The sequence below is a fragment of the Giraffa tippelskirchi genome, chromosome 4 (genome assembly GCF_054371585.1).
Source record: "Giraffa tippelskirchi isolate mGirTip1 chromosome 4, T2T-mGirTip1v1.2.pri, whole genome shotgun sequence".
In the NCBI taxonomy this organism is placed as follows: domain Eukaryota; kingdom Metazoa; phylum Chordata; class Mammalia; order Artiodactyla; family Giraffidae; genus Giraffa; species Giraffa tippelskirchi.
The window spans coordinates 42230887-42257293 of NC_137278.1; the positions used below are offsets into that span (position 1 = coordinate 42230887).

General features: G+C 42.8%; 1 protein-coding gene and 1 long non-coding RNA gene across 2 annotated transcripts; one reads left to right on the forward strand and one right to left on the reverse strand.

Moving 5' to 3' along the window:
• Positions 1–8172, reverse strand: LGALSL (galectin like). Its single transcript, XM_081588336.1, has 5 exons — positions 7952–8172; positions 7117–7188; positions 6883–6971; positions 5487–5664; positions 1–3131 (listed from the first exon to the last, which is right to left on the reverse strand). The coding sequence occupies exons 1-5, from the start codon at positions 7985–7987 to the stop codon at positions 2988–2990; spliced, it is 519 nt and encodes a 172-aa protein (XP_081444462.1). The 5' UTR covers positions 7988–8172; the 3' UTR covers positions 1–2987.
• Positions 7293–24409, forward strand: LOC145544939 (uncharacterized). The gene is made up of 2 exons (XR_014081743.1): positions 7293–7363; positions 23485–24409. It is a non-coding gene; the product is annotated as an uncharacterized LOC145544939 (long non-coding RNA).
• Positions 24410–26407: the final 1998 nt, after the last annotated feature.

The window sequence follows — 26407 nt, forward strand, 5'->3', positions numbered from 1 at the left end:
TTTTGTAGAAAATGCCTTTATTATAGTGCAAATAACTTTCAGCAGTGACATCATAACGCTAAAACACATTTAGCAACATTTTACACCACGCAGTAAGTAAGAAAGTGTTTCTTTGAAAATATGTCATCATAGGAACATTATTTCTACATTAATAATGTAGCTGGAAAATGCCAAGGGTGTTTCTCTCAAGGCAAAAGGGATCCCTCCCTCTTTTTGGATATTTTCTTTTTAATAAAAATGAAAGGATTTGCCATTTTAATAAATCATCAACAATTCCAAGAATGATCCCTTTGGAAGTTTTGAACTAAGGTTGGCATGATTTGAAATGGGGTTTCAAATTTTTAAAAAAATTAAGACAATTCTGGGATAGCCCAGAAAGTAGAAGTCACTTCTATTAACTTTTAAGTAGATACATACATTCACTCCAATTTTGATGCAGAAATGAACAGATTGTCTAAAGCCTGCCTATTATTCCCCCAGAGCCTGATTGTTATTTATGTTCCTTGGTTTTGGTCATATTGCAGAATTAGAGCTCTGGTCAGGAATAACACCTTACACACCCAAATGCTTTCCTGTGAAGCTTAAAATTGCACTTTTCATCCTGAGTTCCCACCTTAGACCTCACATGCTGATGAGAGGATGTGAACAGTTTCCAGTTTACAGATAATGATTAATACAGCTGGACTAGCCCCCCAGTAACTTAATTATACCTGAATCAAACCATCACATCATTCAGATAAATTTCAATAAGCTTAACCAAGAGGTTCTCACTGACCCCACAGAACAATGAAGGGTTAACTGTGTATCTTTACACTAAGCTGCCTCAGGGCTTGGCTGCTAACCAGTTAGCTGATAGGCAGAGAGAACAGTGTCAGTTCCAACAGTTACACCCCCGACTCCTCTAGTTTCTGCTGAATTATGCAGTGGGTGGGAATGGATGCCCCCTCAAAGAAAACCTCCTGTGGGTGGGGCAGTCTTCTACCACAAGGAGAATCACAACCCCTACCAATATATTTCAGGGTGCCCTCTAGGTCTCTCTACAAACACTTGACAAAATCTAGTGGCTGCACAACGTTAGTCACTGGCTCCAAAATACCTGGAGCCAGAGCACAGCCCTCCTGGCTGAATATGGCTGGTTAAGTCAGCTGGGACCTAAAGCTTTTCAATGCTCAGACAGTCTTGTTGGCTAAAGCATCTTCTTACATAACTCAATGGAACTGTGCTAAACAGTTTCAAAGCTGAGGAGAATCCAAATATATCACCTATAAAAAAAATTCACGATTTTAGTTTGCTTTTTCTTAAACTTTGGTACTGAAACACTGTCTACATTCTTGACACGTGAAAATGACGTGGCCACTTCAGTGCCTCTGCATGTTGTGTAAAAAAAACTCAAAAGCAAAGCAGGACAAGGACGTGTCATAACAAGACGCAGTATACTGTACAAATAAAACCTAAATTATATATAAATACACCCCCACCCCAGCACCCCCTTATCCCCCCACTAGCTGACCAGAGCAATGCCAAGGGTCCTTTTCTCCAAGGCCAATGCAGTTTATGAAATCCAGCACCCAGGACTCCAACCATCTCTTGCCTTGCAGTGACGTGTGTATCACTGCAGGCTTTTCCCGGAGGCTCCCTGCTGCCTAATCAGTTCCACAAGTACAGGGAAACTCCCAGAGTTTCACTGGAGCATTCACACTATTAGCTGGACTCAAAGACTTAAGAGTCCTGGGAGTTAACTTTTCAGATAAACTAACTGGATCATTTCCTAGGTTGGATCTTGTCTTATCATACTATCTCAGCAGAGCCCACACAGTAGGAAGCATCTTCTACTCTGAAGCTCCAAGGCATTGCTTAGGGATTGGTGAGGGTCACATAAAAAAAAGTGATACAATGAGTTAACAGCTTAAGTGGATATAAATTATTTCCAAGTAAGTTATTTAGGGCCATTTGCTTCTGCTTTCCATTGCATTCCCAAATCATTTTCACACTATATCTTTAAAAATGTATATAATAGTCCATTTTAAAAACTATCGATGCAATCACCTCTTAATGTGTTTTCAATTAGCTTAATAACAACTTGATGAGCTATTATGTAGATCCAGTGAAAAGTAGTTAATTATTCTTAAGGAAGCCAATACTGTGCTAATTTCACAGTATGGAGAAAAAGCAATGTAAATAGAATTTAACATAATCATCAATAATTTGAAAAGCAGTCTTACTGAACTGTTGCAAAGTTTTCCCAAAAGCACTTACAGCAATTTATATCAAGAGATCCTAAGTGTAGGAGTAGGAGGATAAGACTCAACTCTTTAAGGTAGAAACTCACCTTTCTCATGACTGTAATAGGTAATTTCCTCACTCAGACCTAAGATAATTGTACATTCAAAAGTTCATAACAAGCTGTTCTTGAGACATTAATCATCTCTAACACATACACTGAGTAGAAATAAATAACTACAAGAAAGCTTAAAAAATCTGAGTTAACATTATGCTGTGCAAAAAGAAAAAAACAAAAACAAAAAAACCTTGAACAACCTACATTCTATGTTAAATACCCTGACTAAAATGTCGGTTGTGCTACACGATTCCACTTCAGTGCAGAAATGAGTTGATTTCTGTGTACCGTCTTTGTTGTTGTTTTAAGTCTTTAGCACTTTTGTTCTAAATATCACCTTGCTTTGAAAAGATGAATAACTTATTACCAAATCACAAATCGTCACAAATCCATCTCAGTTTAGTCTGAATAGAATCCAGCATAAATGTATTACTTTGTTCTAGGAATAATGGCTCTGTGTCTTAGTTCTGATAGCTTCCTAAGGGCAAACCACCGTTGAAGTCATTTTGGGTTTAAACTGCACAGAAAGAAGAAACAGTGAAGTCTGCCTTTTTGTTTTCTTTTTAAGTCTTTAGACCTTGCTAGGATACTTCTTCCAGATCAACAGTTGTGGCACCTGATGCTCTTTGAAACAGACGTGGTTTAAACATCAGCCAAGCTTAGTGATCTGGAGGTCTCCATTGATCTTTATGGTGTCGATTGAAGATAATGTTTGAATGCGGTGGTAAAAATCAAAAAGTTGGTGTCCATCCACAAACACTCTAAAACGTGGGTGCTCACAAAGGATTTCCACCTGGAAGAAACAAAATAAAACCCTCAGTTCATAATTTCAATGAACTCTGCTGGGAAAAATGAACAAATACCTCATTTTAGAGAAAGGCACCATCTTCAGTAGTTCTTAAACTCTAGAGTGCACTGGAATCAGACAGAAGGCTATAGAACTGACTGCTGGGCTCCACTCCCCCCCCCAAATTTTCCATTTAGTAGGTCAAGGGTAAGGTCTAAGAATGTGCTTTTCCACCAAGTTCCAAGATGATGCTGGTGTTGCTGGAATGAGGGACACACTTTGGGAGGCATTGCTCTACACTATTCAATGTCCTTGAAGGATTTAAAATTGCCTTATTATTTCTCCCTTCTCATTGCATGCCAGAAAGTGATATAAAGTGGTACAGATTTATCTATATGGCACTTAATGCCTCCATCCTCATCCCCTGAACAATTCTATCCCACCTTCAGAGAAGCCCCTCACAAGGCAGAGCAGGTACCCATTAGGCGCATGTAAAAACAGTCTGGACATTCAAACAAGATAAACACTAAGCAGAGAAGGATACACAGTAATTACCATTGGACCAAGGATGTGTAATTAACAAGGCTTTGTTAAGCCAAACAAAAATACTGATTCCATATGGTAAAAGCTTTTTCTTCCTCTTTTTTCTAACTTAAGGAATTCACCATAGAGTTTAATCACTGGTTTTGCGCTATGTATTTATTAAAAGCATTTGTATTTATCATGTAAGGAGAGACTCCATATGTGATATTAGTCACATTTAATGCATATTATTACTAAAATTATGTCACCAAGAAGGGCTGATTCCATCTCAATTTTGTTGTTGGGGAGCATTATCCCATTGGGCAGAAGCTTTGGTTACTCACACTCATGAGCTCTGCATTAAGAGTCACCATTAAGAAACTGTCACAGTTCAGGGGAGCCTCAGGATCATTATCATTCTAGAGAAGGGTAGGGGTGCCTTCCCTAGGCTATGCTAGAAGGGCAATTAGTCTCTATTCTATCACTGATGTCAATGTCATAGATTCTTCTTTCCCCCCAAGACTACAAGATGGGAAGAAAAATTATGACTTATTCATAAGGCCCTTGTACATTTCTAGATAAGGAGCAACAGGTTAAGGGTAGTTTTGGTTTGTTAGGTATATATGAAACAGGGAGCTTTTAACCAAGTTGTCATTATTATGATGTATGTTAACAAAGTGTAGGGCTTCCCTGGTAGCTTAGCAGTACAGAACTCATCTGCCCATGCAGGAGATGCAAGAGACATGGATTCGATCCCTGGGTGGGGAAGATCCCCTGGAGGAAGGCATGGCAATCCACTCCAGTGTTCTTGCCTGGAGAATCCATGGACAGAGGAGCCTGGCGGGCTACAGTCTGTATGGTTGCAAAGAATTGGACACAACTGAAGCGACTAAGTATAACAAAGTATAACGCAGACACTTCATCACCAGGTCTGACATGTCAGAAAATTCTTTTCTAACACATTACTGACTTGCAACTTTTACTTGGCATTGTCCATAGAGGAAGGTGCGGCTAGTGCTATTTGATGGGAATGGAAGTCTGGGCTGTGCTTACTGCCTGACAGATAGTGGGGAGCAAATCTATACTTATCCCGGCCCAAGGGAAGGAATCTATCAGCCACACAGCTTTGACAATGAAGTAGACTGAGGCTGCTTAACCCAGCATTAGTCACTCAGTCATGTCTGACTCTTTATGACCCCATGGACTGTAGCCTGCCAGGTTCCTCTGTCCATGGAATTCTCCAGGCAAGAATACTGGAGTGGGTTGCCATGCCCTCCTCCAGAGGATCTTCCCCACCTAGGGAACCTGGGTCTTCTGCATTGCAGGCAGAGTCTTTACCATCTGAGCCACCAGGGAAGCCCAGGGGAGCAACGGCATGGCTAGTCCTCATTAGCAAAGGGAACAAGAGAAAATAATAATCGCTCTATTCTTAAAAAAGGTATAACTGATATGGTCTGGTACTACTTAAAGGTTGAGAAAAAATAAAGAAATTCTAGGTATTTATTAATATTTATTAAATAGTTACCTTAGGACAATTATCTATTAAATGCCTAGTACTATATTGAATACTACACAGAGAAGTATTTATTCTTAACAATCTAGACATGTAAATATGGGTTTATTTACATGTATTGGCTAAATAGAACCAAGACCTACTACTGACTGTTAATTCATATTGCCAAACAGAGCTCGTTTGATCGTTTTTCTTTTTTTCACCATCAGGTGACAAATTTCCTGGACATGCAAAAATTCTGGCCGCTTAAAGCACTCTTGGCACATCTTAGATGAGAATATCACCATTCTGCCAATGGCTGGAGCTGAAGCCCTCGAGGTACTCACCCTGAATGGCTGGTCTGGGATGAATGGGAAGTAAGGGATCGCTGACTGTTCTTCACCCCTTTCCCCAGATATACAAGAATTTCTGAGTAGCTGCCGGTCTGTGAATACTGCTTTGAGTTCAATTGCCACGTCGGCAGGAGGATCTTCTGAATCACCACAGGTCAAGCTGATGGCAAAGCTGAAAAGAAAATCATCTCATTTATTCATGGTTGAGCAAAATAACATTTAACAAAGACCCAGGCTCCCATTTCCTTCTTCGTCTCTGGATTTGACAGCTTTTAATGGGCCAACACTCTCCACAGGGCAGGGGTAGGGGTGTGATAGACTATGGAGAAGTAGGATTACAATCAAACTAGTTTATTTTGTTACCCACAGGAGGTGGCCCTGGAGAAAACTTTGATAGAGATGAAAATAACTAACTGTAGACATTTCAGATACCCCAAACTACCCACACATCTGTGTTTTAATCCATTTCAGAAGACTCAAAAACAGCCAAGGGAAATTGACCAAGGGAAACAATATCTTGTAGTTTGGTTGTCATTTATATTGATAGGTTCTTACTCTAAGCACTATGTTTGAAAAACATTAAAAAAAAGTCCTTTGGCCTCCCTAAGGGTCAAAGAGAAAATGATGTGGGTCTATATTTATAATCTCTGATATAAATAGCTGTCTAGAGAAATGACCGCTGAGATTCATACACATTCTTTTCATGGGAACATAGTACTTTCTTGGCATTTGCAATCAGTAACACTGGCCACAGGGGGTTGGAAGAGCAGCAGAAAGCCACAAGAGTGAGCAGGACCTTGTAACTGCTGGATAGGTATGTGTTGTAGTGAAAAAAGACGAAAAAGTTGTTTTGTTTTGTTTTTTCTCTTGCCCTTTTCTGAGCTCTTTTTTTCACTTTAACTGTTCCTGATCTGTAGTAGGTAATCAAGACTAACCTGATATGCTGATCGAATTCTGTTTGGAGCTCACCTTTACAGCACTCTCTTTGCAGACGACCCCTCAGTTCTCTTCCTTTGTTTTTGCATTACAGAAAGGAGGCCACAGTACAATTCATGCAAGACAATGGACCCAACTACTTGGCTACCTGATGGCCAGTCTATGACTGTTTTTGAAATGATCCAAAAGGAAGAATACAAGACTTTCACACCTTTGTTCCTCATCACCACCCCCTCATCTATATAACCATCCCCACTCCCCACCTCTGATTCCTCATGGAAGGGGCGCACAGTTCTTGAGGCTCTAGCCTGCTGTGTCTCCCCTCTTCTGGTTGAGGATTAAAGCCACCCTTTTATTTCCTCCAAACTCTGTCTCCATATTTTTCATTTGGCTGGGTGGGCAGAGAAAGCCAAGATTTTTGACAGCATCATAGGAGACAAGCAATCTGCCTTACCTTTCTGGGTTGAGGTCTACAATGCCCATCACTAACACCTTCTTGCCTGGTCTCATGCCACCTTTAATGTGCCCACAAAATGGCACGATCTGTAGAGGATGAGAGCAGAAACAAACTTTACAGCCTGTTAGGGAAGGGCCCAGCCCTCAGTTCCTTAGGACTTGACCCATTTGAAAATGCAATTAGAAACAAGAGGGTACAGGCAGACACCAAAGAGGGAACAAAATCATTTACCAGTCGTGGGAAGTACACGTCGGCTTGAACTGGAGAGCCCAAGGAGTTGTTTAAATGCCCATCATCTAGTTTCTAAAAATAGAAGCACACAGATTGGCTTTCCAAAGGCTTTCGGAGGTGGGTGTTAGCAGGAGCGGGGAAGAACCTATACAAATCTGGAGGAATCTAGCAGCCCTCCCCACAACATAGGCTCAGTCCACCGAATACCCGCAGAAAACCCCGGAACCAAACCCGTCCTTTCTATCAGGTAGCTAAGCCTCTGATGCTCCCCAGACCCTTCAGATCTAGATCAAAATGAAGGTCGAGGCCCACTGGGGAACCAGAGCCCCGCTCCGGAGGAGGACAGGCTCCTCTCCAACCGCAAACGCCCCTAGAACCTGTCGCCCAGGCCTGTCCTCCAGGACGTGGCTGGAGTGCAGCAGCCGCGCTCAACTTCTCCCGCGAGCCCCCGGCTAGGACCCATTTCCAAGGGGGAATCCCCGGGATGTCGTGGAGCGGGGGGTGGGTGGGAAGAGGACACGGGGCGCGCGCGCCGAACACACTCACACCCGCACACCCGCGCACACTCACACCTGGCCGGTGGCTGCACGGCGCGGAGTGGGCTGTAGCTCACCCCCACCCGCAGGCCGCCCCCAACACCTCCACTCAGCCAGCGGTCCTCCCGCGGGGCACCCCTCCAGCCCTCCCCCCACTCCGGTCGCACACAGCCGGCTCCCCCTAACCAGGTACTGGGGCGCCTTCTCCCGCCGGGGGCGCGGGGCTGGGCCTCCGCCAGGCGGGAGCCGGTGGCGGGGCCGTGCGGGCCGCGGGAAGGGGGCGCCTCGCGCGCACTCACCACCACTGCATCGCTGTCGGCCACCGACCCCGCCATCTTCTCGCGCAGCGCGACAGGGTGCGCGGCTGCCGGCCGGGCGGCGGGGGACGTGGGACGCGGCTCGCGGGCGGGGATCCCAGGGCGGTCCTGCGCCGGGCGGGGGCGCGGGTCCGAGGCTGGCTGGGGCGCGCACACACGCGCGGGCACGCGCGCGCGCACGCCCGGGTGCCCGGCGCCGACCCGGCCGGCGGGGCCCGGGGGAGGGGGAGGAGTAGGGGGAGGCGGAGGAGGAGGAGGGAAAGGAGGGAGAGGAGGAGGGGGAGGCGGGGGAGGCGGCGCGGGCCCCGAGGTCGGAGGTGGCCGCCGCGGCCGGGACGGAGCTGCAGAGTCTAAGCTGCTTTCTTCCTCGGGGTGCAGCTGCCGCCGCCAGAGGAAAAAGGTGGCGAGGGCCGCGCCGTGTCGGCCTAGGGCGGCATTTAAAGGCCGCCGGGGCCCGGCTCGGGAACCGGGAACAGGGCGGAGACCCGGCTGGGCTGCCGCGGCTTGCTCAGCTTGCCCTGTCCCTCGGCCATTGGACGGCGGCAGGAGGCTGGGGCGGGAGGGACTGGCCTGCCAGTGTCGGGGCGTGCGAAGGGGCGGGCGCCTGGTCGGTCCTCTCCTGCGGCAGGGTGGGTGGGGCCGGGGGTGAGGAAGTGAGGCCGGGGCCTACAAGGTGACAGGTGCTTGGGACATCCCCGCCCCTCCCCTCCGGCCACCCCTTCCTTCTCTGGCTGCGCCTGGGGGGCAGGTGGGACGGTGGAGGCCGAGATCCAGGGAAGATCGGAGGTGGAGGTGGTGTTCCAGAGCTCGAGATTTCTTAAAAAGAATTTCAACGAAGTGTGAGAAAAGATCCATTTCGAGCTTTCCAGGGTACAAAGATAATGAAAGGCCTCTGGGCTTGCATAAATAAATATTTGACCCAAAAGCAAGAGGCAGAGAGGACTTGGAGTAGGGACTTTTATATAACAGGAGGCTGAGTATGGAACAGACCTCCCTGCCTTGCGAAAAGATGGGGAACCTGGAGACTGTTTTCAGCCAGAGGTCTGGTTAAGTCTCACCAAATTGAACTGAGCACAGTGCCTGCCCTCAGAAAGCCTTCATTGGGCTGTTTTGTTTGTTTGTTTTTTACAAGTCACCTGCTCAATCTAGGCGAGTGGGTTTCTCACTGAACATCTCCTGATACCTCTTGAGGAGTGATTCCCAGGGAGTGCACCTCTCCTCATTCCAAGTCACAAATTCCTTTGTGGTGTTTCCACATTAGGATGATTATGTAACTTGTCAGATAAAGTTGTATCAACATACCCTGTATTAGGTGACATCTTGGCTTAATTTTAAACATTCCATTGTGTGAATCACCCTGGTGTTTTATATTTAATAATCAGGGAACATGTGTGACCTCAGAGGGGCCCTCAGAGACTCTTTTCCTGCCATGGTTGCTGACTCTGTGGCCTGGAACATCACTGAGGCTTTTGTGTCTTAGCTTTCCCTTTATGGACCAGAGCTAATCATGGTAATCTCAGTTGAGTAGGGAGAATTACCTGCACAAGACAGGAAGCCACAGTCATACCCTTTGTGTGCTCTGAACTCGAGACTGGAGTGCAACACAGTTGTGACTCACACTTTTGCTCTTGTTTACCAGTCTTAGCTCAAAATCACACCTTATTGATGATTTTAAAACGTTAGGCAGTCATAAGAAACAATTAATGTTGTTAAAGCGCACTTTGATATATTTCAACTTCTGGGAGTTTGATATAGGGAAGACTTTTTGAAGTTTTTTTTCATCATTAGCTAAGCTAAGAGGGACACAGTATTGTGATTAAAGAGCCTGTGCCCTAGGTTCAAATCCTGGCTCTACGATTAACTAGCTGGGTGATCTTGGACAAGTTACTAAACTTCTCTGTGCCCCAGTTTCTTCATCTGTGAATCCAAGATGACAGCAATGATGACGATAGCACCTATCTTGTGTTATTGGAAAGATTAGGTAATTGGTTCCCATACCTTCGTTAGATTAGTACCTGGCATATAGTAAGCACTTTACAAATCCACAAACATCCTGAAGGCCTGCCATGTATCAGGCACTGGGGAATTTGTGGGGATACTTTTTGTAGTTCTATTTTATTATTATTTTAAAATCATTTTAAGAATGGAAATATAATTATATTATATTGTGTTAGTTTCAAGTGTATGGCAAAGTGATTCAGCTATCTATCTATTCTTTTTCAGATTCTTTTCCCTTTTAGATTATTACACATTATTGAATATAGTTCCCTGTGCTATAAGTAGGACCTTGATGTTTATCTATTTTATATATGGTACTGTGTATCTGTTAAGTCAAACTACTAATTTATCCTTCTCCACCCCTTCCTCCTTTGGTACCCATAAGTTCATTTTCTATGTCTGTTTCTGTTTTGTAAATATGTAAATACAAATGTTCATTTGTATCTTTTGTTAGATTCCACATGTAAGTGATAAGTGATATCACATGATATTTGTCTCTGACTTACTTCACTTACTATGATAATCTCTAGGTCCATCCATGTTGCCACAAATGGCATTATTTCATTCTTTTTATGGCTGAATAATATTCCATTGTGGGCTTCCCAGGTGGGTCAGTGGTAAAGAATTCACCTTCCGATGCAGGAGATGCAGGAGACACAGGTTCAATCCCTGGGTCGGGACAATCCCCTGGAGGAGAAAAACAACCCACTCCAGTATTCTTACCTGGGCAGTTCCATGGGACAGAGGAGCCTGGTGGGCTACCGTTCATGGGGTCGAAAAGAGTCAAGACACGACTGAGTAACAGAACAATATTCCATTGTATATACATAATGCATCTTCTTTATTCATTCATTTGTCGATGGATATTTAAGTTGCTTCTGTGTCTTGGCCATTGTAAATAGTGCTGCTATGAACGTTGGGGTACACGTATCTTTTTGGAATAGAGTTTTCGTCTTTTCCAGATACTTGCCCAGGAGTGAGATTGCTGGATCATATGGTAACTCTACTTTTAGTTTTTTAAGGAACCTCAGTGAGGACTTTTTTGTTGACCTAAGCAGAGTAAAAGCAGGACTTAGGAGGCTCCTGCACCAATCCAAGCAAGATATCGTGGTGGCTCAGACACGGTAGAAGTGCTGAAGATATGAGAAGCTGTGGGCCCTTGATAAGTCCTAGCCGTTGTTATTACGTAGTTCGGAGAGTTCAAATTGACTTCTAAGCCTCAGTTACCTCACTGCAAAGTTAAGAGGTTGGGCTCATTCACCATTCCTCCTTAGCTCTTAAAAAGTTCTTCTGGTTCCTGAAAAGCTGTGTAAATACCATCTAAATGTAAATGGTTTGAGAGTAGGTGCTTTTGAATGAAAATAATTTTGGGTTATATCTTTCAATAAGTAGTTTGTAGGGTGAAGAATAACGCTTTGATTTACATTGTAAGTGGAGTTGAAGATACTTGGATTGCTTGAGATGAGGTCTTACATTTCTTATGTTTTAGGAATGTAAAAAACAGGAAGATACTGAGCCTGCCCAGAACACTTTATTCTGGAAAATTGCTTTTATTCCAAAAATGCTTTGTTCCTTCTCAATCATTCTATAGAATAGTTTTGAACATGGAGAGCAGGCAGAAAGCCTAAATGAATTTTTTTTTTGTTATAATTAAAGCTGAGCAGAGTCAAACTATCCCTTACAGGGAAATTCATTAGCAAATAAATGAAATATAGAGCTTGAGTTTTTAAAGAGTTGTACAAAGAAAGACAGGCAAACTTTGCTCTGGGCTTTGACTATGGGCATTTGTGTCTAAAAAACATTAACCAAGACTGTGACCCTTTTATGAAATGCAAGAGTGAACTGCATTACTGCTGGAAACTCCTAAAAAGGCTAAGGTAGGTGGGGGAGGCAGTCAAACATGATTAGCATCAAAAAAGAAGTATGCACAGCTCTTTGAAGACAGACTTTGCTAAATGATCTTTCCAGATGGAAATAGTAGAAGGGAAGTGTCTTTCTTTCCTTCCTGTTTAATATGTTTGTTTGTTTGTTTGTTTTCAAATGCAGGCATGTAGAATTTCTAATATTGGGTGGAAAATACAGCATTGACGTCAGTTCAGCAACCATATTGTGAGCAAGGCTAGGTGCTGTGATACCGTGCACCAAGAAGAGATATTTGAAAATGCATGGATGTTGTCCTGCAGGAGCTCACAGGTCATTCTGGGAACCTATGTAGAATGCAGGAGATAAGATAATAAAGGCCTCAGATCTACAGCCCAGAGTAACAAGTTGGGGGAGTCACTCCCATTGGGAAGACTACGGCAGCTTTCTGGAGGGGCTGGCATATCTCTGACCACATGTACAGCAGCCCCTTCCATAGTCCCCCCAAAACGAGTCTGCAGAGACTGCACTACCGCTCTATTCATGGTTCAAATTCTAAACCACCTGAACCCCTATTCTCAGAGGCTGATTTTGTCTCCTGCTGTGGTCCAGGTAGATACGTGCCTTCTTTCTCTACATGTGCCTGACTTTGACCTTCAGACCACTTGTTTCCTATCTGTGTGTATGTATACACATCAGCAGCAGCAGGGTTTCTCATCCTCAACCCTATTGACATTTTAGGGTGAGAAATTCTTTCCAGTGGGGGGTAGATGCCAGTAGTGCTACCCGCACCACCACGAAATGGTGACAACCAGAAATTCCTCCAGCACTGACAAATGTAAAATGTCCCTGAGTGGGATGGGGCAAACTTGCCTCCAGTTGAGAACCAGTTATCTAAAAGGTGCTTTCAGTTCAGTTCAGTTCAGTCGCTTAGTTGTGTCCGACTCTTTGCGACCCCATGAATCGCAACATGCCAGGCCTCCCTGTCCATCCCCAACTCCCTGAGTCCATCCAAACCCATGTCCATTGAGTCAGTGATGCCATCCAACCATCTCATCCTCTGTTGTCCCCTTCTCCTCCTTCCCTCAGTCTTTCCCAGCATCAGGGTCTTTTCAAATGAGTCAGTTCTTCGCATCAGGTGGCCAAAGTATTGGAGTTTCAGCATCAACATCAGTTCTTCCAATGAACACCCAGGACTGATCTCCTTTAGGATGGACTGGTTGAATCTCCTTGCAGTGCAAGGGACTCTCAAGAGTCTTCTGCAACACCACAGTTCAAAAGCATCAATTCTTTGGTGCTCAGCTTTCTTTGTAGTCCAACTCTCACATCCATACCTGACCACTGGTAAAACCATAGACGGACCTTTGTTGGCAAAGTAATGTCTCTACTTTTTAATATGCTGTCTAGGTTGGTCATAACTTTCCTTCCAAGGTGTAACCGTCTTTTAATTTCATGGCTGCAATCACCATCTGCAGTGATTTTGGAGGCCAAAAATATAAAGTCAGCCATTGTTTCCCCATCTCTTTGCCATGAAGTGATGGGACCGGATGCCATGATCTTGGTTTTCTGAATGTTGAGCTTTAAGCCAACTTTTTCACTCTCCTCTTTCACTTTCATCAAGAGGCTCTTCAGTTCTTCACTTTCTGCCATAAGGGTGGTGTCATCTGCATATATGAGGTTATTGATATTTCTCCCGGCAATCTTGATTCCAGCTTGTGCTTCCTCCTGCCCAGCGAGTCTCATGATGTACTCTGCATATAAGTTAAATATGCAGGGTGACAATATACAGCCTTGACGTACTCCTTTTCCTATTTGGAACCAGTCTGTTGTTCCACGTCCAGTTCTAACTGTTGCTTCCTGACCTGCATACAGGTTTCTCAAGAAGCAGGTCAGGTGGTCTGGTATTCCCATCTCTTTCAGAATTTTCCACAATTTGTGGTGATCCACACAAAGGCTTTGGCATAGTCAATAAAGTAGAAACAGATGTTTTTCCTTTAAAACTCATTTTACTCATGTATGTGTGTGTATCATGTCTGACTGAAGTGGGTTGCCATTTCCTTCTCCAATATGTGTGTGTGTGTGTGTGTGTGTGTGTGTGTGTGTGTGCTTCCCTGGTGGCTCAGTGGTAAAGAATCTGCCTGCAATGCGGGAGACCTGGGTTTGATCCCTGGGTTGAGACGATCCCCTGGAGAAGGACATGGCAACCCACTCCAGTATTGTTGCCTGGAGAATCCCATGGACAGAGGAGCCTGGCGGGCTACAGTCCACAGGGTCTCACAGTTGGACACAACTGAGACGACCAAGCAGTGTGTATATATATAATCTATCTAATCTGATCTAGAGTAGAAACTTGTGCATCAGAAACATTTGCCTTTTTATTTAAGAAGTCATTGCTTCCTGATATTATGAGAGTACTTTAAGTGGTTCCACAAAGAACCTCTACAATGAAGAAGGACCTGTGAGGACCCCTATGAATGTAGCTGCCAGCTCAAAATGTGTGTAATATTGAGAAATTTGTGTGACTTTTGCATTCTGTTCCACAGTATCACCATGTTTATTTTTGATATAAACATGACGTGCTCCCCACACCCATAAATACAGTGAAATTGAGACATCTAAATGTTTACCCATTTGTCTTGTGGCCTGATTCCCTGCGTGTCCCAGACCCCAAAGGGTGGTTGCAGCCCACTTTGAGGGATAAGATAATGCACCGTTTTACAGGCTGGTCAGGCTTTCAATGCTCCATAATTGTTTTAGTCAGGCCAGTCTCTGCTCAGGATAAATAATCACTTAGGCAGAAAATATACAAACTCAGCATTCTTTTGTTTACCTAGTTAGGTAGGAGGGCAAACATTTATCAGCTCTTTTTCTGTATTTCAATACATGATTAAAGTTCTTAATTATTCTAGAAACTCTGGTCACGGTTATCAAATAATTATTTTGGACACACGCACAAATTTGTGTTGTACCAGTGTAATTAGGGGACAACCATAAAATTTGGCAATCAGTGCCAGTTTCCAACATTTCATTATTTTCAGTTTATTTATAAGGAAACTAGAACCAGACTCCTGCTTGCATTTTAATTATTTAGTGCAGGAAGGATTGATTTCAGAAAACCTCCAGGCTGAAGAGGGTAATAATGAGCCTGTTTCCCAGGAGGAATTCAGGGCTTCAAAGCTATGCATTGCTTCCTACTCCAGGGATGGCACTGTGGGCCCTTTATCATGTCTGAGACACCTTGGGAGTGCACAGGTCCCAAGGGGGCTCACTCCTGTGAAAGATAACAGGAGTCTTTGCTGATGAGGAAGCAAAAAGCATTCTGCTGGGAAACAGAAAAGAACGCTACTTCCAGCCTGTGGATCTGGCAACATGAATGAAAGGCATTTTAAGACACAGGCTTTGTGTGGGTATTGAGAGCCAAGGCTGTGTTTGTGTGCCCCCCTCTCCAGCCTTCCCTCTAAGTAATTCCAAGAGTCAGATCTGTGTGCAGCCAGCCTTGTACCAATAAGGAATGTGACCGGACTACGTGACGGAGCCCCAGGCCTCATTTTACTCGTCTCATTATGCATGAGGTTTCTGTTTTCATCTGCTGGTTTATAGTCCTCCTTTTTATTGCCTCTGTGATTTTATTTTCTTGTCATCAAGTGGCATAAAGGGTTTCTTGCTCTGGTAGTTTCATGGAAACTTGCTTGGCTTGGCTGCGTGGAAGCAGATGAAGGTTCAGATTTAGCAGTCCGCTGGAAATCCTGACTAATGGGCACAGGAAAACTCCGGAGGCAGGCTGCCAGGTGGTCATTTGCTTTTTAGAGGAAACATGTTTGGGTGACACAGATTTCTAGACTTCTTAAAAGGTGAACTGCACAGAGGAGGGATTAACACAGGCAGCTTCTGAACAAACCACCAGCCAGGAGGGACCTGGGAATTTAAACTTGGCATCCAAATTTGACTAACCAAAGAGATTCAGAGGAAACAGACTTCATTTATTTGTTCAACAATCCTTTATTGAGCTGGGCTCTGTTTTAGTTGTAATTAGGATCATTTTTTACTTTCTTAAAAAAGCCCCAAACGATCATACACATACTCATACTTAAAATATTTGCCCTCCTTTTCCATATGAGTCTCTTTAGGGCATCTCTCCTTTCTCATACTGTAGATCCCTCCCTGCATACTGCCTATTCCATCTGACAGTATCCAGAATGGGTCTAAGAGCTCCCTTGCCAACATGGCAGCATAGCCCAGAAAATAAAAATAAAGTGTTTTGAATTCAAAGGCTGGTTTCATTCCACTTCCAGTCAGATAACACATTTTCTATCTAAATTTAGTTTAGCTGGTAACGTGTTGATTTTTAGGCCTGAAATTGTTCAAATGATTAATTTATCCCATAGAGAAAGATTAATTGAAGAGTTGAAGAAAATGTTTTAAATTGCAGAAGTTCAAATTGGTAATCTACAGGGATTAAACTCATCACATTTCATTCATTCACAACCTTGGCCATGGCTGGCTCAGTGTTGCTCTTGAACGTAAGAATTAATTGGAACTGTAAATTTAGAGGTCTTCCCAGGTGACTCAGGGGTAAAGAATCTGCCTGCTAATGCTTGGAGATGCAGGAGACACATGTTCGATCCCTGTGTCGGGAAGATCCACTGGAGAAGGAAATGGCAACCCACTCCACTATTCTTGCCTGAAAAATCCCATGAAAAGAGGATCCTGGCGGGCTGCAGTCCATGGAGTTGCAAAGAGTAGGACACGACTGAGCGACTGAGCATGTCACACATCACATAAATTCAGGAGGCTTTGGAGTTAGGTGTGACTTTTTATGGTTGCTTGGTATGTGAGATGTGTGTGTGTGTGTGTGTGTGTGTGTGTGTGTGTATAACAAATGGGGCTTCCCTGGTGACCAGATGTAAAGAATCTGCCTGCAGTGCAGGAGACCTGGATTCGATCCCTAGGTCAGGAAGATCCTTGGAGAAAGGAATGGCAACTCACTCCAGTATCTTGCCTGGAGAATTCCACGGACAGAAGATCCTGGAAATTATAGTCCATGGGGTCACAAAGAGTCAGACACAACTGAGCGACTAACACTTACTTACTTGGTATGTGAGGTGTGTGTGTGAGTGTGTGTGTGTGTAAGGCCAGGTGGAGTGGGGAAGGAGGGAAAATTTCAGCCTTTCTTAAAAGCCAGTCCTCATTCTAATACCAGGAATAGATGGAAGTAACTTCAGGAGAGGAAGCAAACTAGCTGACTGGTTGTTTTTGAGTCCATTGATTTAAATGCCGGTAAAAACCCCATCAACAGAAGAGAACCTCATACTTCTTTTTTTTTTCAGATGACTGAGGCAGAGATACACATATTAAATTTCTATCCTTTGATATTTTCTCTGCTAACAGATGTCCTCCTTGACGCTGGTTCGGAATCTTCCTTCGCAAAACTCTATTCCTGGCCAGTAATGCCCACTTTGCACATTAGTCTCATGGGCACTTTCCCCAGTGATCCCAGCTCCTCCCCCGCCAGGCTCCTCCACTTCATTGCTGTTCCCAGGCTCCACCCCTCTCTTCCCACTGGATCTGGGCTCTCCTCCTGGGCAGGCCCCTCCTCCACAGCCTGTCTTCAGTGAGTAGATGCTCACCCGGCCTGAAAGAGAAAATCAAAAACAGACAAGCTCTTCTCTGAATTTTTGGTAGAATTCAGCTGTGAAGCCGTCTGGTCCTGGGCATTTGTTTGCTGGAAGATTTCTGATTACAGTTTCAATTTCCGTGCTTGTGATGGGTCTGTTAAGATTTTCTATTTCTTCCTGGTTCAGTTTTGGAAAGTTGTACTTTTCTAAGAATTTGTCCATTTCTTCCAAGTTGTCCATTTTATTGGCATATAGTTGCTGATAGTAGTCTCTTACGATCGTTTGTATTTCTGTGTTGTCTGTTGTGATCTCTCCGTTTTCATTTCTAATTCTGTTGATTTGATTCTTCTCCCTTTGTTTCTTGATAAGTCTGGCTAATGTCTTGTCAATTTTATTTATCTTCTCAAAGAACCAGCTTTTGGCTTTGTTGATTTTTGCTATGGTCTCTTTTGTTTCTTTTGCATTTATTTCTGCCCTAATTTTTAAGATTTCTTTCCTTCTACTAACCCTGGGGTTCTTCATTTCTTCCTTTTCTAGTTGCTTTAAGTGTAGAGTTAGGTTATTTGTTTTACTTTTTTTCCTGTTTCTTGAGGTAAGCCTGTATTGCTATGAACCTTCCCCTTAGCACTGCTTTGACAGTGTCCCATAGATTTTGGGTAGTTGTGTTTTCATTTTCAATTCATTTCTATGCATATTTTGATTTCTTCTGTGATTTGTTGGTTATTCAGCAGTGTGTTGTTCAGCCTCCATATCTTGGAATTTTTAATAGTTTTTCTCCTGTAATTGACATCTAATCTTACTGCATTGTGGTCAGAAAAGATGCCTCGAATGATTTCAATTTTTTTGAATTTACCAAGGCTAGATTTATGGCCCAGGATGTGATCTATCCTGGAGAAGGTCCCATGTGCACTTTAGAAAAAGGTGAAATTCATTGTTTTGGGGTGAAATGTCCTATAGATATAAATTAGGTCTAACTGGTCTATTGTATCATTTAAAGTTTGTGTTTCCTTGTTAATTTTCTGTTTAGTTGATCTAGCCATAGGTGTGAGTGGGGTATTAAAGTCTCCCACTATTATAGTGCTATCGTTAATTTCCCCTTTCATATTTGTTAGCATTTGTCTTACATACTGCAGTGCTCCTGTGTTGGGTGCATATATATTTATAATTGTTATATCTTCTTCTTGGATTGATCCGTTGATCATTATTAGTGTCCTTCTTTATCTCTTTTCACAGCCTTTGTTTTAAAGTCTATTTTATCTGATATGAGTATTGCTACTCCTGCTTTCTTTTGGTCTCTATTTGTGTGGAATAGCTTTTTCTAGCCCTTCACTTTCAGTCTGTATGTGTCCCTGGTTTCGAGATGGGTCTCTTGTAGACAACATATATAGGGGTCTTGTTTTTGTATCCATTCAGCCAGTCTTCTGTCTTTCTGCCTGACTTCAGGCTCTACTACAAAGCCACAGTCATCAAGACAGTATGGTTCTGGCACAAAGACAGAAATATAGATCAATGGAACAAAATAGAAAGCCCAGAGATAAATCCACACACCTATGGACACCTTATCTTTGACAAAGGAGGCAAGAATATACAATGGAGAAAAGATAATCTCTTTAACAAGTGGTGCTGGGAAAACTGGTCAACCACTTATAAAAGAATGAAACTAGAACACTTTCTAACACAATACACAAAAATAAACTCAAAATGGATTAAAGATCTAAACGTAAGACCAGAAACAATAAAACTCCTAGAGGAAAACATAGGCAAAACACTCCGACATAAATCACAGCAGGATCCTCTATGACTCACCTCCCAGAATATTGGAAATAAAAGCAAAAATAAACAAATGGGACCTAATTAAAATTAAAAGCTTTTGCACAACAAAGGAAACTATAAGCAAGGTGTAAAGACAGCCTTCAGAATGGGAGAAAATAATAGCAAATGAAGCAACTGACAAATAATTAATCTCAAAAATATACAGGCAACTTCTGCATCTCAATTCCAGAAAAATAAATGACCCAATCAAAAAATGGGCCAAAGAACTAAACAGACATTCCTCCAAAGAAGACATACAGATGGCTAACAAACACATGAAAAGATGCTCAACATCACTCATCATTAGAGAAATGCAAATCAAAACCACAATGAGGTACCATTTCACGCCAGTCAGAATGGCTGCTATCCAACAGTCTACAAGCAATAATGCTGGAGAGGATGTGGAGAAAAGGGAACCCTCTTACACTGTTGGTGGGAATGCAAACTAGTACAGCCACTATGGAGAACAGTGTGGAGATTCCTTAAGAAACTGGAGATAGAACTGCCATATGACCCAGCAATCCCATTGCTGGGCATACACACCAAGGAAACCAGAATTGAAAGAGACGTGTGTACCCCAATTTTCATCGTAGCACTGTTTATAATAGTGAGGACATGGAAGCAACCTAGATGTCCATCAGCAGACGAATGGATAAGGAAGCTGTGGTACATATACACAATGGAATATTACTCAGCCATTAAAAATAATACATTTGAATCAGTTCTAATGAGGTGGATGAAACTGGAGCCTATTATACAGAGTGAAGTAAGCCAGAAAGAAAAACACCAATACAGTATACTAACTCATATATATGGAATTTAGAAAGATGGTAACGATAACCCTATATGTGAGACAGCAAAAGAGACACAGATGTATAGAACAGTCTTTTGGACTCTGTGGGAGGGGGCGAGGGTGGGATGGTTCGGGAGAATGGCATTGAAACATGTATATTATCATATGTGAAACGAATCGACAGTCCAGGTTTGATGCATGATACAGGGTGCTTAGGGCTGGTGCACTGGGATGAACCAGAGGGATGGGATGGAGAGGGAGGTGGGAGGGGGGTTCAGGATGGGGAACACATGTACAACCGTGGTGGATTCATGTCAATGTATGGCAAAAACCACTACAATATTGTAAAGTAATTAGCCTCCAATTAAAATAAATAAATTTATATTATAAAAAAAAAAACCACAGACAAGCACGTTGCATTTACAAAATGTTTTTCTCTGGAAGGCAGGAGTTCTTGTCTTTCAGAAGGCTTCTCTTTTAGTCACTGTTAGTGACTAAAAGGCTTCTCTTTTAGTCACTGTTTAGTCTTCTGACCGGGCAGAAGAAGTGTCATCCCATTTCATAAAGTGATACAGCTGACAGTTATTCTAGAGAAGCTATAACTAAGGGTTGCTTTAGATGATTTATTCAAACTATCCAATGTCAGGTGATATTCTATAGTTAGAAATAACAAGGAATGAGCTCAGTGAGAAGAGAGGATGGGTAGACTTTCTGAGTATGGGCAGGATGCATGTTTCCTCAGGTCTAATGTTGGTTTTAATCTACAATGTGGTTTCATTCTCAGTGCCCTGATAGCAGCTCCTAAAACAGTCACAGTTCACCCCAAAGCCCTTAGAAATTACGGCACAGTGCTAAAATAGAGCATCATCCAAGTATCTGAGAGTAGCCACATCTTTTGTAAACTGTAATTCAGGTCTGTCTTCAATGCTGAGTTCACATTATCAGTATGTTCTTTTAAAAACATAAATCATGTACCATTGACTCGCCTTAAAATCACGAGGTGAGTTCTCATGGTGTTTAGGATGAAACCCTAATTCCTTTCCATGGCTTTTAAGGCCCTGTGGGAGCTGGCCCTCTCTCTCCATCTTTACTTGGGGGCCGTATTCCTCCCCCTGCTCACTGCTTTTCAGCCCAAACTGACCTTCCTGAAGTTTTCCCAACAGTCGAGCACACTCATTCCTCAGGGTCTTTTCACTTGCTCTTGGGGAAGCGTGCTTCCCCAGGCACTTCTTTGGGTTTCTTATTCTTAAATATTTCACTCAAATGTCACCTTCCATGAGAGACAGTTCCTAATATAGGCTCCAGCCAGGACTCTTGCACTGCGTCCACATTGTCCCTCCATCTTTAATTGTCTTGTTTATTACCTGGTGTGGCTTTTCCCCATCAGAGGGTATGAGCCTTGAGAGCAGATTCTTGTCTTTCTTCTTCCTGAAGTGAAGTGAAACTGGGAGCAAAGATTTATTGATTGAATGTATGAGTCAATGAATGAATTACTGAATAATGCAGATCTGCAGATGAAATAAAACCTCAGAACCAGACTTTGCTGGTGGTGTAGTGGATAATAATCCACCTGCCAATGCAGGGGACATCACTTCAATCCCTGACCTGGGAAGACTCCACATGCCTTGGGCAGCTAAAGCCCATGCGCCACCACTACTGGAGCCTGCGTGCTCTAGGCCACAACACACTGAAGCCTGTGCACCCAGAGCCTGTGCTCCTCCAGAGAAGCCACTGCAATGAGTAGCCCCCACTCACCACAACTAGAGAAAGCCCGCGCACAGCAACAAATATCCAGTGCAACCAAAAATAAATAAATAAATAATTTTAAAAAATAAACCTCCCACTTAGAGGGACCCCTCCAGGGTCCCAAGGCCAGAGTCTACTCATTTCCCTCTGTTGCACAGCCTGAGAACAATCTTCTTTGGACTGACATATAAAGACATGCCCTGAGAGATCCTTCCCATCCCTGAGAAGTGTTGATTGTAGATGCCATGGGTTACACATAAACTCAACCTAAACATGAAGCAACCTAAACATTAGGTTGTTGAACCTAAGTAATAATTGTCAGAAAGTACACTTGTAAGCAGTGAAATGTTGAATTGGTGAGATCAAGGGCAGAAAAGATAATAGTGAAAAAAAATCCCAAAGCACAAGCATAGAAATGTCAGTAGCTTTATTAGCAGTATTATTGTTTTCTCATCCTAATGAGATAGGCTCTCAATCTCTTTAAAGTAATCTGATATTGAACATTAATTATAACATCTTCTCTAAGAGGAATGAGCAATGAAGGTGCTGCTTCTCCCTATTACTTATTTAATTTTATTTAATTAGTGCTTACAGAATATTCCCAGGTGGTGCTAATGGTAAAGAACCTGCCTGCCAATGCAGGAGATGTAAGAGACGTTGGGTTCAATCCCTAGGTGGGGAAGATCCCCTGAAGGAGGGCATGGCAACCCACTCCAGTAGTCTCGCCTGGAGAATCCCATGGACAGAGGAGCTTGGGGGGCCACAGTTCATAGGGTCGCAGAGAGTTGGACACAACTGAAGCAACTTAGGACAGCACAGAATGTTCGCTACGCTCCAGGTATCTCTCTAAAAACTTGACAAATGCCGTCTCTGGTTGAGTTCTTTGGAAGCAATAGTGGAGAGAGTTTGGTGTGTAAGATGCTCGTTAGGGATGAACACCTTTGAAGAGGAAGCCGAGAAACCCACGAGAAGTCAAACTGTACTGCGGGCTCAGGAAGCCAGGGGAGGTGTGTTGCCAGGCGTGTGCTGCCTGTCAGAGTATCCTGTGTGGGACTGGAATGGCCTGCCTTTTACCCCCACCTCACTCAGTCAACAAATGTAGGCTCCCCTAGGAAGGGCACAGCCTTGGGCGAGGCAACTGTGTGGCTGAGGCACACTGGCGTTGCTGAGAGCTGGAGCCTGTCTGCTTCCTATCCTCCCTGCTTCTGGGCAGCAAGTTCTCCCTTGAAATGCACCTCTGGGTCTGCTCAAATATTAGCTTCTTTAACCCTTGCAACAACCCTAGCAGGTAGGCCTTTTCATTAGCCCCATTTTACAGATGACAAAACTGAGGCATGGAGAAATTAGTTCACTTGCCAAACTAGATCAGGTAAAAAAAAAAAAACCCTCTTGATGAGGGTGAAAGAGGAGATTGAAAAAGCTGGCTCAACATTCAAAAAACGAATATCACAGCATCCGGTCCCATCACTTCATGGCAAACAGATGGGAAAAAAGTGGAAACAGTGACAGATTTTATTTTGGGGGGCTCCAAAATCACTGCGGATGGTGATTTCATGAGTGCAACCATGAAATTAAAAGATGCTTGCTCCTTAGAAAAAAAGCTATGACAAACCTAGACAGTGTATTAAAAAACAGTGATATCACTTTGCTAGCAAAGATCCATATACTCAAACCTCTGGTTTTTCCAGTAGTCATGTACAGATGTGAGAGTTGGACCATAAAGAAGACTGAGTGCCAAAGAACTGATGCTTTTGAACTGAGGTGCTGGAGAAGACTCTTGAGAGTCCCTTGGACAGCAAGGAGGTCATACCAGTCAATCCTAAAGGAAATCAACCCTGAATATTCACTGGAAGGACTGAAGCTGAAGCTCCAATACTTTGACCACCTGATACAAAGAGCTGACTCATTGGCAAAGACCCTGATGCTGGGAAATATTGAAGGCAGGAGGAGAGGGGAGTGACAGAGGATGAAATGGTTGAATAGCATCACCGACTCAATGGATGTGAATTTGAGCCAACTCTGAGAGATAGTGGAAGACAGAGGAGCCTGGAGTGCTAGAGTTCATTGGATCATAAAGAGTCAGACGTGACTTAGCAACTGAATGACAACGACAACAAATAATCTTTTAAAGATATTTAGAAATCATTTCCCACATTACATAATTAGATTTCTTAATTCTACAGACTGGCTTAGGGTAAGGAAGGAATCCAAGGCTGACTGTTTTATTTTGGATGATGCAGAATACACGTTTCTCCCTATTTATCATTCTCTTTTTGTCTGTAAGAGTCCAAGCAATAGAAGTCATTATCCTTAAGGCTTTTCACTCCAGTGGGATTAACTTGTTTCAAATTCTTTTTCTGAAGTTTGGGGAAATCCCCTCTTTAAAAACAGTAGAGAAATTCTGTTTTAACCCCTCACTATCTTTATTTGTATATAAAAACACGTTCCAAATGGCTGTAATAACGTCTTGATAAGTAGGGCTCTTTGCAAAAATAGTCAGTGGGAATATGATTCACAACAGGACATGTAAACTTCCCAGCAGACCAAATGTGTCCTCTGAGGGATTAAAGGATCTACGTGGGATTTGAATAAAGGTCATTCTTGCTGCTGAACTGATTACGCTGTTATTATTGACCCTTAATGTTAACAGGTTCTTTCCCATGTCACATATTCTAGCACATTCCCTTATGGATATTTCAACACAATTTGCCCATTTTTATAACACATAAAGCCATCTTAGAAACTTACTTTTCAGCCCACACAATAACACTGCTCTAAATAATTCACAAAGAAAAGCAAATACATAGATATTAAATAATTTACAACTACAGGAGAACTCATGATGCCCAGGATGGATCTTACTTAGAGTAGATGCTCAAACTCATCTATTACACTAAACCAAATTGGGAGGATGTGTGTCTGGAGTATAGTATAGTTCAAATGCCATCATCTTAAAAATGAGCATGTTTACAGAGGAAAATAGCTGTTTCCTGGAGTACATGGTTTGTATTTGGGCCGGGGGACAGGTAACTTCTTTCTGAACTCCAGGATTTTATTGAAGAATATTTTTCCCAAACATGACAGGCTTTATGAAGACAGAAGCAGGAATAAGCATGGAAGATCACTGTTGAGCGGTAAGGATTGGGGTGACAGAAGGAAGAGGAGATATTTTGGAGTTCTTCATGCTCTCTATTGAGCCGCTGACAATTCTGACTTGCCTTTCTGTGGCATCGTGCATGGGACCCACTGAAAATAAGCCTTGTTTTAGGGATCACTGGAAAAGTGGGTTGCTTTAGGACACTGAGGTGCCTGTATTCAATCTTTGGACACTGCATTTGGAATCCATCTCTTCTAGGATGTTTGTCCCTTCCAAGAGCTGAATTCAGTATCAAAAAGTGATCTGTTTCATAGAATGCTTCACTCACCAGAAAAATCAGGATACATTCTTGTGAAAAATCAAAGCATTTGACTACTTAGAAGTGAAATCACTTGATTATAGGGTACACACATCTAATAGTTTATAAAGGCTGCTGGACCAACTAAACACATTATCTTCTCTCATATGTGATATATCATCACTCTGTTGAACCAACCCTAAGACAAAGTTATTTTCTTCTTCTAAAAAACAAAGACAAACATGCAACATCCAAATCACCAAATTTCAATCTCTAATAGATATTTGGTCACAGATAGGTCTAAAATAAATTCTATGGGCATCTGATATCAACCCTTGGCTCTGTGCCTCGCCCCTGTGATGCAAGCCACACACACACTTTTCAGCCTGCTCTGGTTCTAGAATTAACTGTACACCTCTTTCATAAGATGACATTCAAGCCACAAAAAGCAAGGTCAGTGAGGTCTGAAAGGGAAAGTGAGTGTGGTTCATAAAACCAAGAGGCATTTACGATTTAACAAGATTAACAAGTGCTGTTCAAAAGAGTTACCAGGCCTGAGTCACAGAGGGAGAAGGATACCAGCTCAGTTCTCTTGGCTTTGCTGTCACACCACATGAGTGCAAAGCTCCTGAAAGCCTTGCATGAAATTGCAATAAAGCAATCTGGAAAACGATTGTATTTTTAATGATTACTTCTTTTGGATCATTACAGAAGGAATGAGTTGTTCCTTTTCACTGGCCCTGTTATTTGTCGTTAGTATTTCTTTTGTCTGCTTTGTTGGGAAGGTTATGTCTGAAGCTTGCCCAAATTCTTAAATCCAAGGCATTTAATATATCATCAGCTCACACTGGACTCTTTTAAGCATTTTCTATTTTAAAAAAACTATAGTGGTTTCAGTATCAGCAAGATAAGGAAGACAGTTCTTCCTCTCTCCATGCTGGGTGAAAATGCATGAATTAGTGGAATTCACTGAAACACTTGTCACTCAAATATCGATCAGTCTTTTGGTTCCTGGGCAAAAGGAGTTCTTCCAGAGCAGCTTTGATAGCAATTTCAATTTTCAGAGCACTCTATGCTTTGTGTCTCATTTGCTGAAAGTTCATTTTAAATGCTTAGTGACTAGAAGTTATAAGGAATGCTCAGTCATCCTTGTGTAGGTAATTTGCTAAATGTTATATAGAGAGTGGACTTCCCTGGTGGCTCAGCGATAAAGAATCCG

What these genes read in the sequence shown, in the direction of transcription:
- LGALSL (XM_081588336.1), bottom strand. Translation starts at nt 7,987, where the DNA reads ATGGCGGGGTCGGTGGCCGACAGCGATGCAGTGGTG. An exon ending in ACGTGTACTTCCCACGACTG is followed by an intron (nt 6,972 to 7,116) that starts GTAAATGATTTT and finishes CATCCTCTACAG; the next exon opens with ATCGTGCCATTTTGTGGGCA. An exon ending in TCCCAGACCAGCCATTCAGG is followed by an intron (nt 3,132 to 5,486) that starts GTGAGTACCTCG and finishes TGTTTCTTCCAG; the next exon opens with GTGGAAATCCTTTGTGAGCA.